Source organism: Erinaceus europaeus, chromosome 11, assembly GCF_950295315.1.
Source record: "Erinaceus europaeus chromosome 11, mEriEur2.1, whole genome shotgun sequence".
NCBI classification, from domain to species: Eukaryota; Metazoa; Chordata; class Mammalia; order Eulipotyphla; family Erinaceidae; genus Erinaceus; species Erinaceus europaeus.
In genome coordinates this window covers 82,558,849-82,574,184 of record NC_080172.1, presented here as the reverse complement: position 1 = coordinate 82,574,184, position 15,336 = coordinate 82,558,849, and the positions used below count along the sequence as shown (strand labels likewise).

General features: G+C 36.9%; 1 protein-coding gene across 3 annotated transcripts in view; it reads right to left on the bottom strand.

The window, feature by feature from the left end:
- Nucleotides 1–15,336, bottom strand: part of AGL (amylo-alpha-1, 6-glucosidase, 4-alpha-glucanotransferase) — a 79,792-nt gene that overhangs the window by 41,114 nt on the left and 23,342 nt on the right. For all 3 annotated transcript variants that reach the window (XM_060202138.1, XM_007528582.3, XM_060202137.1), the window contains exons 5-13: nt 13,157–13,360; nt 11,585–11,766; nt 11,319–11,430; nt 9,089–9,215; nt 8,647–8,749; nt 8,462–8,559; nt 7,180–7,319; nt 3,954–4,141; nt 964–1,087 (exon numbers count right to left, since the gene is read on the bottom strand). In XM_060202138.1, the coding sequence (XP_060058121.1) occupies nt 964–1,087; nt 3,954–4,141; nt 7,180–7,319; nt 8,462–8,559; nt 8,647–8,749; nt 9,089–9,215; nt 11,319–11,430; nt 11,585–11,766; nt 13,157–13,360 (1,278 nt within the window). The remainder of the gene's footprint in view (nt 1–963; nt 1,088–3,953; nt 4,142–7,179; nt 7,320–8,461; nt 8,560–8,646; nt 8,750–9,088; nt 9,216–11,318; nt 11,431–11,584; nt 11,767–13,156; nt 13,361–15,336) is intronic.

Below are 15,336 nucleotides of genomic sequence, written 5' to 3'. Positions count from 1 at the left end.
AAGTGAGATTTCTTATCATGACTGACTTTAAAAAAAAGGGGTCGGGTGGGGGCAGATAGCATAATGACTATGCAAACAGACTCTCATGCCTGAGGCTCAGTTAAGTCCTAGGTTCAATCCCCCACTCCACCATTCCACCATAAACCAGAGCTGAACAGTGTTCTGGTAAAAAAATAAATAAATAAAATAAAAATAAATAAATAAAAAGAAGAAGGGGTTGAGCAGTGGTGCACCTAGTTAAGCTCATGTTACAATGCATAAAGACCAAGGTTCAAGCCCTCACATCGGTCCCCACCTGCAGGGGAGAAGCTTCACAAGTGGTGGTGCAAGTACTACAGATGTCTCTCTCCCTCTCTACACTGCCTCCTTCCTTCGATTTCTGTCTGTCTCTATCCAATATATAAATCAAATATTTAAAAAACTCACATAAATAGTTAAAAGTAAAACTAGTAAATATCTAAACAGATTTCTATTAATTAAATTACAAAAAAAAAAACTTTACAGCTTAACTGGAAATATGACTCATGTAGGTAACAGGGGAGATAGGTTACTTATTAGGACGCTGGCTATATAAAACCCATGAAAAAAAATCTAAAGATTGTATGATATATACAGGCAACAGAAAAAAACAACCCAGATTTCTGTATTTCCAACAATAAAAATGATTTTGTCCATGAATATTCTAATCATCCTACTGGTTGGTATTTCACCTGAAAATGAGAAATTATCCCAAAGTGAAAATCTCTACTGATAACATATTTATGTTAGAAAATTCAGTCTATAGTCACTAAAAACATCAAATCTGTTGAAATTTTTTTCCTACAGTGGATGCCATGCTGTTTGACAGCATTTTACCCAGAGTAGCACTCCTTCAAACAGTTTTTATAAAGCAGTCAGATGCCATTTATTCTACTTATGAAGAAACTACAGTACTACACGGAAAGTACACTTCAAGAAGCCTACCTCTTATTAAGGAACTAATGCCCAGTCTAGTAACAAAGATATTGTCCAGGTCTTCATTTCCAGTGAACAGTTCAGCTACTACATATAAATTGGGTTGCAATTTCCTAGCAGCATCCAACATGTACTGCAAAAAGCATAGTCACAGATGTAACAGAAAAAGAAAAGCAAGATAAAAGGAAGGAGAGGTGGAAAAACTAGGCATGGAGTTGATATATAAAAGTAGCATGTAGCAAAACAGAAATCCAGGATGGGATTTGCAGTTAAATATAATTGTACACATGTAAGAAAGCATAACACAGATCAATGGATACAAAACACAGAGTTTTTAAAGAGGATGAAATGTTGACAGGAAAATTACATTTTACACAGATATAAAGACATGGGGGGGGGGAAATAAGAAAAATGTTAGTGTGTCACATTTACAAATACGAACCATTAATACTTCTATTCTTTTAGGCTTTTCCATTGCTTCTTGTGTTTCTGTTTTTAACCTCTAATCAAGCTTAATTTCCAGGCAACTTACTAAGCCATCACTGATAAATTTCCTGCCTTTGCAATCACTTAGCAATTGCAAAAGTTAAATCTGACTGCTAAGACTGAAAACCTCAAGTGTGAGCCCCTGCTCCCTGCTTGCAGCAGTGACACTTCATGAGCAGTGAAGCAGGTCTGCAGGTCTTTGTCTCTCTCCTTTTCTGTCTCCCTTCCCCCTCTCAATTTCTCTCCTATCGAATAAAAATAGAAAAAAAAAATGGCTACAGGGAGCGGTGGGTTCCTAGTGCCAACAATGAGCCTGAGGGAAAACCCTGGTGGGCAATGAAAAAAAAAAAAAGATGATGATTGAAATCAACTTGCCTTACAGATGACTGCAAACCCTTTTGTTGTTGTTCCTAGGAATTTATTTTAGGGCCTCAGACATGAAAAGTACATGCATGCTCCCACTGACTGAGATATATCACGGCCTAATAAACTTTTTTTTCATCATCAAGGCTTCACCACTCCAGGCCAACCTTTAATACAATAGGAATTGAGACAGAGGGAGAGTGGGAGAGAAAAGAGAAACCACATCTCCAAACGTTGCCTTTGTACAGTTGGGCCAAAATCAAGCCTGGGTTGTGTGAATGACAAAGCATGTACATTCTTGCTTTCCTCCAATAATAAAGTCAATTTTCTGATTAAGAAGAATGCAAGGGCCAGGAGATAGCTCACCTGGTAAAATATATGACTTATAATGTGAGAAGTCCTGGATTCCCAATAAGAGGACCATGGGAGGCACCAGAGGAGCTCCACTGATAGTACATCTGCGCTGTGGTCTCCTCTTCCCCCGCCCCCACCCCAAAGAAGAAAAAACAATAAAAAAAGGAAAAAGAAATCAAATTGGTTCCAAAATTATTTTAACTAATGTTTATACAAGGGTTAATTAAATACTTGATATCCTATCAGTTAACAAGACTTAGACTGAAGTAAACAAAAACCTACAATTCTGTTTACCATAATGTTTTAATAATCTTACATATGTTTTTGCTTTTGCTAAAGGCACAGTAAGAAAAAAAATTCTCTGTCAATTTTTGGAACTAAAAGTGCTGCTTCACCTTGACTTATGTTCACCAATATTCATAGAGACCAAATTAATTTGCACTATAAGACTCAAACCATTAAACTATAATACTATTTTAAAAATTATAGAAGTAGGTGTTTTTCAGATAGGCACAGATTTCCAAATAATATTACACTGTAATTAGGAAATGATCAAAGTTCTTATAAACAGGAGGAAAGCTATAAGTGCATATAAAGCTGTATTAGGGAGAAAAAAACACTATAAATGTTGGCACTGCTTAAAAACTACTGTAAAATATTCAGAGAAGAACAGACAAGCTTAGTGTTTACAGTTTTACTTTTTAAAATAATAAAAATTATATCAATGAGGTGAAAATTAGTTTTGATATACTATGTTAGTTTTTAAACAATCAGCATAATGTATAATGTATTTACAATAACTATGATGTATAAGCACTTTTATAGTGGCTACTCTAAGAAAGCAACCTAAAAGTTACAGTATTAACTCATAAAATACTGGTATTAAAATAATAAGATTTTAATAACATGCCTGGTATTATGGTTGTTTATATATTATCAGAGACAATATAATTTACTTTGGGATGCATTGGATCAACCTTCTCATGGTGCATCCCGTAAGTACCCATTTATTGGGGAAACTGATGATCCTTCCTAGCCGACTGAATCCACATGGATCCCAGTCACTTTCAAAGCCAGCAACAAGCAGCTCCTGACAGGTTTCAACCTGACCTGTTGACTGGCTATGGAAGAAGGGCAAACGCTAGAAGAAGAAGAACTTTTATGTAATAAAATAAAAACACTACTTTTTTGGGGAAGGTGGTTATGCTGGGGTCTTACACATACGTGATTTCATAGCTCTGGGCTAAGTTCATTCTTTTAAATTTTAGATAGATAGATAGTTTCCCCCAGGAGCTGAGACACTCCCATGAGGTACCAGGAATCAAACCCACACTGAATGTGTAGCAAGGCATGCACTCTACCAGGTGAGTTATTTTATAACTCATTATTTCATAAGTGCACTGAAAGATTCCATAAGGATTATGCAAATTACACAAGCATTGAAGACTAGCATCAACTCAATGGTGGTATCCAATTAGCAAAAAAAAAAGAAAAATGAACTTGCTTATTCTATTTAAAGACAGGTATAAAAGAATACCGAATTTCTCTGGTATATTGCACCAAAGCTAAGATCGCTGAGAGAGAAGTTATAGGAAGGGTTAAAGAAGGCGTTAGGGGCCTGTAGAGCAACAGAAACAAAGAGTCTCAGCTGGGGGTTTTCCGAGCCCTGTCATGGGTGATGAGAAACTGTACCCATGTGTTAACAATTGTACTGGAAACCATAATCTTCCCAATTAAATAAAATTCTTAAAAACAAATACTGAATTTCTTAATGTAGATGAATTGTATTTCTGTACCTCAGCTACATGAAGAGGTGTTGAATGGCAGTTATCAAGACGTACTCCCTGGAAATAAGTTGCAGTTATTTCAGTGTATTTTTTCATGTGTGCCCAGAGATAAGGACAGTCTTCTGGTTTATTCCCATAGCGTAATTTAACGCTGTCTCCCCAACAAATGAGTTCTCTTCTCAGATAAACTTCTGAACCTGTCAAGAAAGTACTTTGCTTTCAGTATTTCAAGAAATAATATTCAAATAGTTACTTTAGTATATAACTACTGTTTTTTTTTTCATGTTTATTTTGATAGGACAGAGAAAAATAGAGAGGGGCAGGGGATTTAGAAAGGGAAAGAGAAAGTCATCTGTAGCATTGCTTCACTGCTCTTGAAGCTTCCTTCCTGAAGGGGACTGAGATCTTGAACCTGGATTCTCGCACATGGTAACTTGTGCGCCCAACCAGATGCACCACTACCTGGCCCCCTTAACTGTTGCTTTTAAGTTACAAGTGACTCTTTCTATCACAAGCCATACTAAAATTTTTTATTTAAATTGTACGTCTATTTTGCTAAAACTTTAGCTTAAAAGCTTCTTCTAAAAAAATGTGTGCTAGTATAAACAAACAAACAAACAAACAAAAACCCCTCAAGTTGCTTTTAAGAGGAAATCAGTAATAGTAATATCACCGGTCCCTTAAATCCATAGTTCTACTAAAAACATTTAAACACTAGAGCACTGCTCAGTTTCTGGTGATGCTAGTGATTGAATCTGGGACCTCAGGGCCTCAGGCATGAAAGTCTTTTGCATAACCATTATGTTATCTCCCTGGTCCCCTATTTTTTTTTAAATGCCCCAAACTACTGCTATTAAAAAAACAAACTATTAAGAAACTGTTACTATAAGAAATATAAGCAGGGGAGTCGGGCTGTAGCGCAGTGGGTTAAGCGCAGGTGGTGCTAAGCACAAGGACCCGCATAAGGATCCTGGTTCAAGCCCTGGCTCCCCACCTGCAGGGGTGTCGCTTCACAAGCGGTGAAACAGGTCTTGCAGGTGTCTATCTTTCTCTCCCTCTCTCTGTCTTCCCCCTCCCCTCTCCATTTCTCTCTGTCCTATCCAACAACAACGACAACAATAATAACTACAACAATAAAACAACAAGGGCAACAAAAGGGAATAAATAAACAAAAATAAATATAAAAATATATATATATTTAAAAAAAAGAAATACAAGCAGAAGCTACCGTTTATATTACTGTAAGAGGTAATTTCTAGCTCCTATAACCACCATAGTTATGCTAATATTTTAGATATGGGTTAACTTTTTTTTTTCAAGTTCACATGTTTTAATTCTCTATAGTCCACATATGAATGAAATCATCCAGTAATTGTCCTTCACTTTCTTACTTAACTGAGAGCATAATCATCTCCAGTTCTCTCCATTTTGTCTTGAAGGCTACAATATCATATTTCTTAATTGCTGAGTAACATTATTTTAAAGTGAGATTTCTGAATTAAATTTTTTTTTTTTTCTGAATTAAATTTAATGGCATTAAAAAAGTGTTGGAAAATATATTCATCCCTAAAAAATTCTTGTTGGCAAACTTGCTGGCAATCAAACAGCTATAGAAAAATAAGATATGAGTCAGCAAAATAGCTCAATTGGGGAAGTTTCAGTGACTCTATCTATCTATCTATCTATCTATCTATCTATCTATCTATCTATCTAAAAAAAGTTGGCCCAAAGTAGCACAGTCTGGGTAACAACAAAATGTAAGATACTAAAAGTAAGCAAAGGGGAAATTAAAAACAACTAATTCCTACTTTAACTGTTATTCAAATATCTTAATACCCTCTGGACAGAGTGTACTTATCTATTATAGTAATATAAGCAGTAGCACTCAGTGTTTCTCTTTTTGTATCTTTTTCTCTCTCATTAAAATAAAATAAATCAATATTTAAAAAATGAGAGGTAGGATGGGATGTAGCTCTTTCTGACTCCTAGCACCATATAAAATGAAGTACTAAAAACAAATAAAATGAAACACTACTCTGATCTCTCTATGCTTAATAAAAATAAAATAAATGAAATAGAATAAAATTTTCTGGGGCTGGGGAGCAGGTGGTGGCACAGCTGGTTGAGTGCATGTTACAATGCACAAAGACCCAGGTTTGAGCCCCTGGTCCCCACCTGCAGGGGGAAAGCTTTTTGAGTGGTGAAGCAATGCTACAGGTGTCTGTCTCTCTCCCTATCACACTCTTCCCTCTCAATTTCTGGTGGTCATTAACCAAATAAATAAATAAATAAATAAATAAATTTTTCCTAAATAAAAGTCTGTAGAACCACAAAATAAAATAAGATATATAAAAAAGACAATCTCTTAGAGAAGATAAGGGCCTGGGAAAAGAAAGGAGAAATGTGAAGGTGAATTTCATCTTTTGTTTTCTGTGAAGCATCAGCGATGGAAGCCAGGATTTCACCCCAGGAGGGGCACCCTACTGCTGCGCCACCTCCCTAGCCCGAGTCCCATCCTTCCTTCATTAAGATGTATATATCTCGACCAGCAAAGTAGCTCACTTGGACAGTGTGCTGCTTTGTGAGGTTCAAGCTCCACCCTCACCACACTGAAGGAAGTTTCAGTGCTTTGGTCCCTTTTACTCTCTCTGGCTGCCCCTCCCTTCTCTCTTAAGAGAACACCAAAGCATCACTCTGGCTTAAGTAATGCTGACAACTGAATAGGAACTCATGCATACAAGTCCAGTGCTTGCTCTACTCTGTGTCCACTCCAGAGTTCTGTTACCACCGTTTTTTTTTAAACCTCCTCTCTTTCAAACTATAACTACCACTAGCACCTCTGAAGTTCAAAAACCACTAGCCTAGAGGGGAAACAAGAGAAATCAATAAAACTATTTCTTTTTTTTTCTTATTTATTTATTCATTTATTTTTGCCTCCAGGGTTATTGCTGGGGCTCCGTGATGTTGTTGTTGGATAAAACAGAGAGAAGTTGAGATAGGAGGGGAAGACAGACCGGGGGAGAGAAAGATAAGACACCTGCAGACCTGCTTCACCACTTGTGAGGCGACCCCCCTGCAGGTGGGGAGCTGGGGGCTGGTCCTTAAACTGGTCCTTGTGCTTTGCCCCATGTGCGCTTAGCCCGCTGCACTACTGCCCGACCCCAATAAAACTACTTCTACTCTGAGTTTTCCCATGAAGTCTTTATCCATAAAGAAGTTAAAGGAAGTGGCTTACCTGGTTCAGCGAAATTTCGAAGAGGATCATCTCCCATTACCCACCCATTATGTGCCATCAGAAAACAGGCTTTATTTGGCACGTGAATCAAAGATTCTTCTGCTGAGAGGGTCATTTCTTCAAATGGGTAAGTGAAGTAGCTGTGGAGATAGAAGTAAATATTATATTGATACAGAGAAACACCTTAGAGAGAATCTGAATCAGTGCTATCAACATAAAGCTCTTTCCCCACTGAGCAATACAAGTAAGATTAATTTGATACCATTTATAGGAAATAAACTTCAAAAGGGATTAGAAAAGATAATCAGTAGGCTGAGGTAACAGAATATGCAAAAGATTTCAGCTTCTGAGGTTTCAGGCTCAGTCCCCAGCACCACCATAAACTAGAGATCACCAGTGCTCTGGTAAGAACAAAACAAAACCCAACAGTAGATTTTCTGGTTATATCTAGTAGAATCTGAGGAGTGAGAGAGTTAGCTTATTATACTTGGTTAACATTTTAAATAGTAAAAAGATCTTATAAATTTACTAAGAAAACTTGATCAAGATCTGTGTTCGTTTTCTTCCTTTCTCCTTCCCTCTGTTCTTTCTTCTGTCTTCCTTTCAGCCAGAATCTTAAGTGTCTGTGATTTTTATCATTCTGTGGTTGCGTTTCATTCAGAGTGAGAGACAAAGAAAAAAAGAGAGAGACACTAGAGTACATCTCATGTGATTCTGAGGTTTAACCTTGGCCGCACATGGGAAGGTAAGCACCCTATCTGATGAGCTACCTCTCAGTCCGCCTTATGATGATTTATGATGGTGCTGACTGCATTCAAGCTGCTTAGTTTATACTGCATATTACTTAGTAAACAAGCACCTAAATGTCTGCTTAGATTGTATAACACTGAGCCTATTAGTACCTATTGGTCCTTTAGAAACATTCATGTAAATAATTGAATTGGTTTCCACTGATAATTTCTTTAACTAAATATTTACCTAACAAAATCAGTTAATATTAAGCCTGGTTACCAGATCAAAGATGCTATTGGAATTTTAAAAAAATGTACTGAAGCCACATATTAAGCACTTAGGTTAACTTGAAAAATTAAATACAATTTCCATTTTCTAATTTTAGTTTTTATTGTGAAAGACAGAACGAGCAGAAAACTGCTCATCATTTTTATGTGCCAGTGATTGAACCTAGAGTCTCACATATGCATGGCATGTATTCTACTTCTAGGTCACATACCTGGCTCCCAATTTTTATATTTGTAATGAGAAGAAAACAAAAACGAAATACCTGGTAACTAAAGGATATTTTCTTGTAACAGGTCCTAGTTTTGGACCATGGCCAGCAAGCCGTTCATAAAACACATTTCCCAAAAGACAATTTACTGCCTAGAAAATATGAAATTGTTAATTCATCAATAACAACAAATAGTCTTAAAACTCTAAAGAAAATATCCATTCAAAAGCAGACAACACCTGTTCCTGATGATAGTTCACGACTTGATGCTTCTCTGAATTTAATTCCTCAATTCGCTTGCGGAACCAATTACAGCATTCATCAATTGCAGCTGGCCCATTGCTAGAACAGAGGAATCCAAAGTTAACTATTTAATATCTTTATAAATTTAGCATCTAAGAATTTTCCAATAAGGGTCACAAAAACTTTAAATGTATTTATTATGATCACAGTATGACTAGAGAAGTTCTACAAGTGTAAAAGCTCTTGCATAAATGTTTAGAAACAGAAAACAGCACACAGAAAAATGCAAAATATGTCAAGTACCTGAAGCAGTAGAATTATATCATTTTACCTCATTTTCTATTCAGACTTTTAATAAATAAAATGAGAATAATAATGTCCACAAAGATTTTAAAGTAATATTGGGATTTATTTCACACGAAAAAACACAAAACCTACTCATGTGGTATGAAAGTCGCTAGAGCAATGTTCATATCTACGGTGCATCCAAGCCGTCTATATTCAGTATCCTGAATAATCTTAAGGTGTTGCTGTGGATCAGATATTGTTGCTATTTTCCTATTTCCTGAAAGAAGGAGTAGATTAAAGTTAAAAGCAAATATCCACAAGGAGGTTATAACTCGGTAACTCCCACATGTTAGCCTATAATTTTTTTTATAGGAAGCTAAAACAAATGATTACTTCATAACTTCCTTTTCAACCCTCCCTCATCTTCCTGCATGGTCTGTGTATGCATGTGCGCACATATACACACACACACACACACTCAAAAACTTTGGAAGGCAAGAGAGACTGAGTGATGCAGACAAAATATCACTACAAAAGAAAAACACAATGATGATGATGATGATACCACAGCACTACTCAGTTCTGCTCAGTTCTGGCTTAGGGTGGTAGAGGTTGAACCTGGAACCTCAGAGACTCAGGCATATAAGATTTTTTTTTTTTTTTTGCATAATCACCATAGAAGAAAATATTGAGGACTGGCAAGACAGGGTAATTGTTACATAAAAAGACTCTCATGCCTGAGGCTTCATCACTGCAGGTTCAGTCCCCAGTCCCAACATGCCAGTACTGAGCCATGCTCTAGCCAGCTTCCCTTGCTCCCTCCCTCCTTCCTTTCTCTCTCACTGAAAAATAAAATAAAAATTAACATATATATTTAAAAAGAAAACATTAACACATCTCACTACAAAATAATGCCAGAAAAGGAGTTTTAAAAAATCAGAACAAGAACTCATCCAGGAGAGAAAATGGCATGTTGTACACAAAACCTTTGGCTTAGGCCCTTGCACCCCACATGGGAGCGTTACAGATAGTACCCGAGGATCTTCATTGTTGTATGCTTTACATTGGTTTGTTCTAGCCCTCCCCCGCCAAGAGAATTGGATGAGTCCTGTTAATTTCGCGGGCCTGCTTGGCCCCGCCCCAAGGAACCCCGGGAGAGGGTTCCTGAGTTCGAGAGTGAGAGAGTTCCTGAGTTCCGGAGTTCGAGAGTTTCAGAGTTACAGAGTAAGAGAGAGTTCCACAGTGGAAGAGTTTCAGAGGGTTCCCCAGTATGAGAGTTCCAGAGTTCCAGAGTTGGAGAGTTCCCGAGTTACAGAGTAAGAGAGAGTGCTTGTGCCGCCGCAAAGAGACAGCAGAGTTCTGTTTGGTGATTAGTTTGTCTTAGTTTATGAATCGTTGTTCCTGAATAAAGAAATACAGCTTCCCTGCCCAGCCGTTGTCTCCGCATCTCTGTTACCCGCCTGTGAAGCAAGCCAGCCTGACAAGAGCCTCCGAAAATTTTAACAACACTTCATGGATGGTGGGGCAGCACTGAGGTGTCTTTCTTTCTCTCTGAGTCTGTCTCACTGTGTCTTTTCTCTTTCTCTCCTCACTAAATAAAGGATGAAAAGGTTAGACTGGGGGTGGGGACTGCAATGGGTAAGGTCCCTGGCATTGCAAAAATAAAGACAAACAAAATCCCCAACACACCACCAGCAGAATAAGAGGCTACATGTAAAGTTAGTATAGTAATAAATCAATGAAGCACCAAACATTGGCATGAAAAAGACAAACAACCTAACAGGAAAATGTAGAAAGAACATTAATAGGCAATTAATGGTAGAAGTATAAATGGCTAACATGTGAAAAGATATTTTCATTAATAGGCAAAAAAGTATAAATTAAAATAAGGAATCTTTACCTGATCAACTAAGTTCTAGATTAATGACATCTACTGTTGGTGATAGGGTATGATTTATGAAAATGTGAACTGGCAGCGTTAATAATCCACCTGACCATATCTACTGTAAAGTTATTGTTAAATTTGTACACTCTTTGGTTCAGCAATTCTAACAATTTATCCTACAGAACTACTCAACATGTATAGATAACAAGCATAGAAAAAGCTGGGCTGATTTACGAGAACATCAGCTCTCCTAGAGAAAAGGGAGACATGGCTACTATTGAATTTTCAGGCTTGGAAGAGGGTTTGCCATACAGTAAGTGGTTCAGTAAAGATGTACAGAATTAATGAACAATGAAAAGTGTAAGAATGATCAAAAATAAAATATCATATAGCATTTAATAATGTGCTAACCAAGAGAAAAGGAAAAGTAAACTTTATTAAGAATAGTAATCAATTTCTTAAAATCAATAGAAGCATTCTGGTGTAATCCTTTACCTTGCATAAGAAGTCCTCTAAATTGCTCAACTGCTTTGTAAACATCTACTTGGTAAAATTCCCAGAGTTGAATCTTTGGAAAAATATCCTCCCAAATTATTTTCCGAATGCACTGAAAAATTCAATGGTTAAAAAAAAAGTGTACATATTTAAAGCATTTTAGTTGAATATTATTTACCACACGAAAAGACAAGTTCTAAACAAATTTCAACCATCCATCTAATGAGATTTTGACAGTGTTGTGTTCCTCTCCTCTACGTACTAACATTCATCTGGTGATCATTTTCAATCAATGCAGGTACTCCTTGTTCTTTGTATTTCCCATCTGCAACATCACAGGATAAATGCCAAAGTGCTCTGTCTAAGACCCAAGCAGGTTTTAAATGTGGAGAATTTACGAGATTATATGCACTTTCTGGATGTTCTTGGATCCATTTACTATTAGCAGCTTAAAGAAAAAAGGAAACAAAAGATTTTGTAATTAAGCTGAAGATGTTAAATACATGTGAAATAAAATATCAACATCTGCCACTCCTTTCCTTAGATAATTGACATGAGTGCTTTATAATAATACTGTATATGTTAATATAATGTAAAATATTATCTGGTTATAGTATGACCATCTACTCCACTCCATATTTTAATTGTGTTGTAGAAAATTTTAGTTGATAGTAGGTGGTATGAAACACTGATTTATTAACACTGCTATACTAATACATTTACTAGCTATGGGATGATCTCACTGATGAGCAGAACTTAAGAAACAAGAACAGAAAGGGGAACATAAAGTAAAACTTGTACTGGTTTGGTGTATTGCACCAAAGCAAAGGACTCTGGTGAAGGAAGAGTGGGAGAGGGATAGGGAGAGGGAGAGGGATATGGGGAGGAGGAGCTTTTAGGTCCTGATACATGGGGATAGACCTGATTTGGGGCTGAGAGTGTTTTGTAGATACCTATCTTGTTGAGATGCACTCATATGCCAACAACTGTACTGTAAACCATTAACCTCCCAATAATAATAAGAATAAAAATACATTTACTAATATGGTGACAATTAATTTCCTCACCACCAGAGCACTGCTCTGCTATGACTTATGGTACTGCCAGGGACTGAACTTGCATCCTTGGATCCTCCTGTATGAAAATCTTTTTGCCTAACCACTATGCTATGATCCCAGTTCCCTAGTAGATTTTCTTAAATAAATGCTTTTTTTCCCATTATCTAACTGCTAAGACAATTTCCAGATATTTTAATGGTTGCTTTTAGAATAAATTTTTATCAGTTATGACTGTACTGCTGGAGTAGAGGGTCTATGAAGCCCTAACTCTTCTATTCTAGAAGTTGACTCCCTCTGGATAATGTTTAAAATAAAAACCCAACTCAAAGCACCTAGAGCTCAAGTCCCTGGTCTGCACCTGTGGGGTGGGGTGGGGTGGGAGGGGACTTCATGAATGGTGGAGCAGTACTGCAGCGTCTCTTTCCTCTTCCCTATTTCTTTCTGTGTCTATCAAATGTGGGAGGGGGAGGGTGAAGAGAAGGGAAGAGGGGGGACAGGAAAGAGAAAGAGGAGGGAAGGGGAAGGGTAGAGAGGAAAGAAAAGGAAAGGAGAGGAAGGGAAAGAGGAAGGTACTGCTTTTATTTGTGCCACAAGAAGAACTAATCATCAACTAATACTATTTTCTTTGAAAGAAAACCTTTTTACTATCTTGTATTTTCAAACAGAAGAATACCTAAGTATTATGTGTAATTTTAAAATTCATTATACAAAACAGCAAAAGATATGCAAGAATGTAACATTTTCACCAATATAAGTAAATGTAGTTAATGAGGCTCCTACCTGTGTGATTGTAGACAACATCAGTAATACAAAGAATATTCCATTCTTTTTTCAATTTTTCTACTAACTGTCCAACATCATTCCAAGTATACTTTTTATTAGGCCTTGAGAAGTCAGGATTTAATTCTAACTGATCAGCAAGGGAGTAGCATGACCTAGACAGTCCAAGAGTTTGCAAAGGGGTAAAGTGAATCATGTTGTAACCTATAACACAGAAAACAAAAAGTAAGAGAAATATTAAAAAATGCAGCAAAATATAAATCTAAACGTTCTTAAGTAGCAAGGTATCTATACTACTAGATAAGCAGTCAATACTGCTGAGCACGCACATTACAGTGCATAAGGACCTAAATTTAAGTCCCCTCCCCACCTTCAGGGAGAAACTTCGTAAGTTGTGAAGCAGCCCTCCCCCCCCCCCCCCGACTTCCCCTTCTTCTCCTTTTCTGTGTGTGGGTATCTCTATCTCCTATCGCCCTCTCAACTTGTGTCTATCCAAAATAAATAATATTAAAATATATTTTTTAAAAAAGAAAAGCAGTCAAAAGATCAAGGTTAAAATCTGAGCTGTACTGAAAAAGTTACTTTAAGCAATTATAAAATTGTTTAGCATATCAATATCCTCATTATAAAAGACAGGGGTAATGACATAATACATTTGGAAAAGGAAATAACATAGGGCCTAATTAAAATTAAGAGTTCAATTTATGTGGTCAGGGAGGTGGCTCAGTGATAAAGCTTTGGACTCTCAAGCATGAGGTCCCGAGTTCGATCCCCGGCAGCACATGTGCCAGAGTGATGTCTGGTTCTTTCTCTCTCCTCCTTTCTCATAAATAAATAAAATCTTTAAAAAATCTTATAAAAAAAAAGAGTTCAATTTATATTTGCTGAATGGTATGATTACATGTAAAATATGTACTATGCAAATATATCAATAGATTTTTCCCCTAGCTTTAATGTTTCATAATACATTTATTTTGTTTTAATCATTTATTAAATAATACATTTCTATTTATTTATTTATGAGAAAGGTAGGAGGAGAGAGGGAAAGAATCAGATATCACTCTGGTACATGTGCTGCTGGGAACTGAACTCAGGAATTCATGCTTGAGAATCCAGTGCTTTATCCATTGAGTCACCTCTCAGACCACAACTTCTCATTTCTTCAAACCATATTCAACTTAAAGGTAGAAAATTAATGTTACTGGGGCTGGGTGTGGTGCACCTGGTTGAGTGCATGTTACAGTGCTCAAGGACCCAGGTTCAAGCCCCCTGTCCTCACCTTCAGGGGGACAGCTTCACAAGCAGTGAAGCAGGGCTGCAGGTATCTCTCTGTCTCTCTATCTCCACCTGCCCCTCAATTTCTGGCTGTCTCTATTCAATAAATAAAGATAATTTAAAAAACTTTTTTAAAAAAGAAAATTAAGCAATTACAGAAGCCAGACCTTCCACCTTCTGCACCCCATAATGACCCTAGGTCCATATTCCTAGAGGGATAAAGAATAGGAAAGCTATCAGGGGAGGGGATGGGATATGGAGTTCTGTTGGTGGGAATTGTACCCCTCTTATCCTATGATCTTGTCAGTGTTTCCATTTTATAAATAAAAATTAAAAAAAAGAAAATTAATATTACCCTTTAGTAACAGTAAAAGATAGTTTAAATTTCATTTTAATCTTAGTATACATGGTAGCACATACTTTTCACATGGAAGACAGCTAATCAGTGCTTGTTGAATTAAAAGTATACACACACAATGACAATACATTTTTCCAATATACTTAAAGTTACTACTTTTTTTTATTTACACCAAAGTAAAATCTTAGAAAAAATAATGATCTCATTTTATTTCCAAGCTTCTTCTTTTTTTCCTCCCTGACCAGGGTTATCACTGGAGCTCAGTCACCAGCACTACGAATCCATCTCTCTCAGTGGCCATTTTTTCCTTTTTTTTTTTAAATTTTTAAAATTATCTTTATTTACTTATTGGATAGAGACACAGAAATCAAGAGGGAAGGAGGAGACAGAGAGGTAGAAAGACAGAAAGACACCTGTAGAACTGCTTCACCGCTTGTGAAACTTTCCTGCTGCAGGTGGGGACTGGAGGCTCAAACCCAGGTCCTTGTGCACTGTAACATGTGCACTCAACCAGGTGCGCCACCATCATCCAGCCCCCTACCATTTT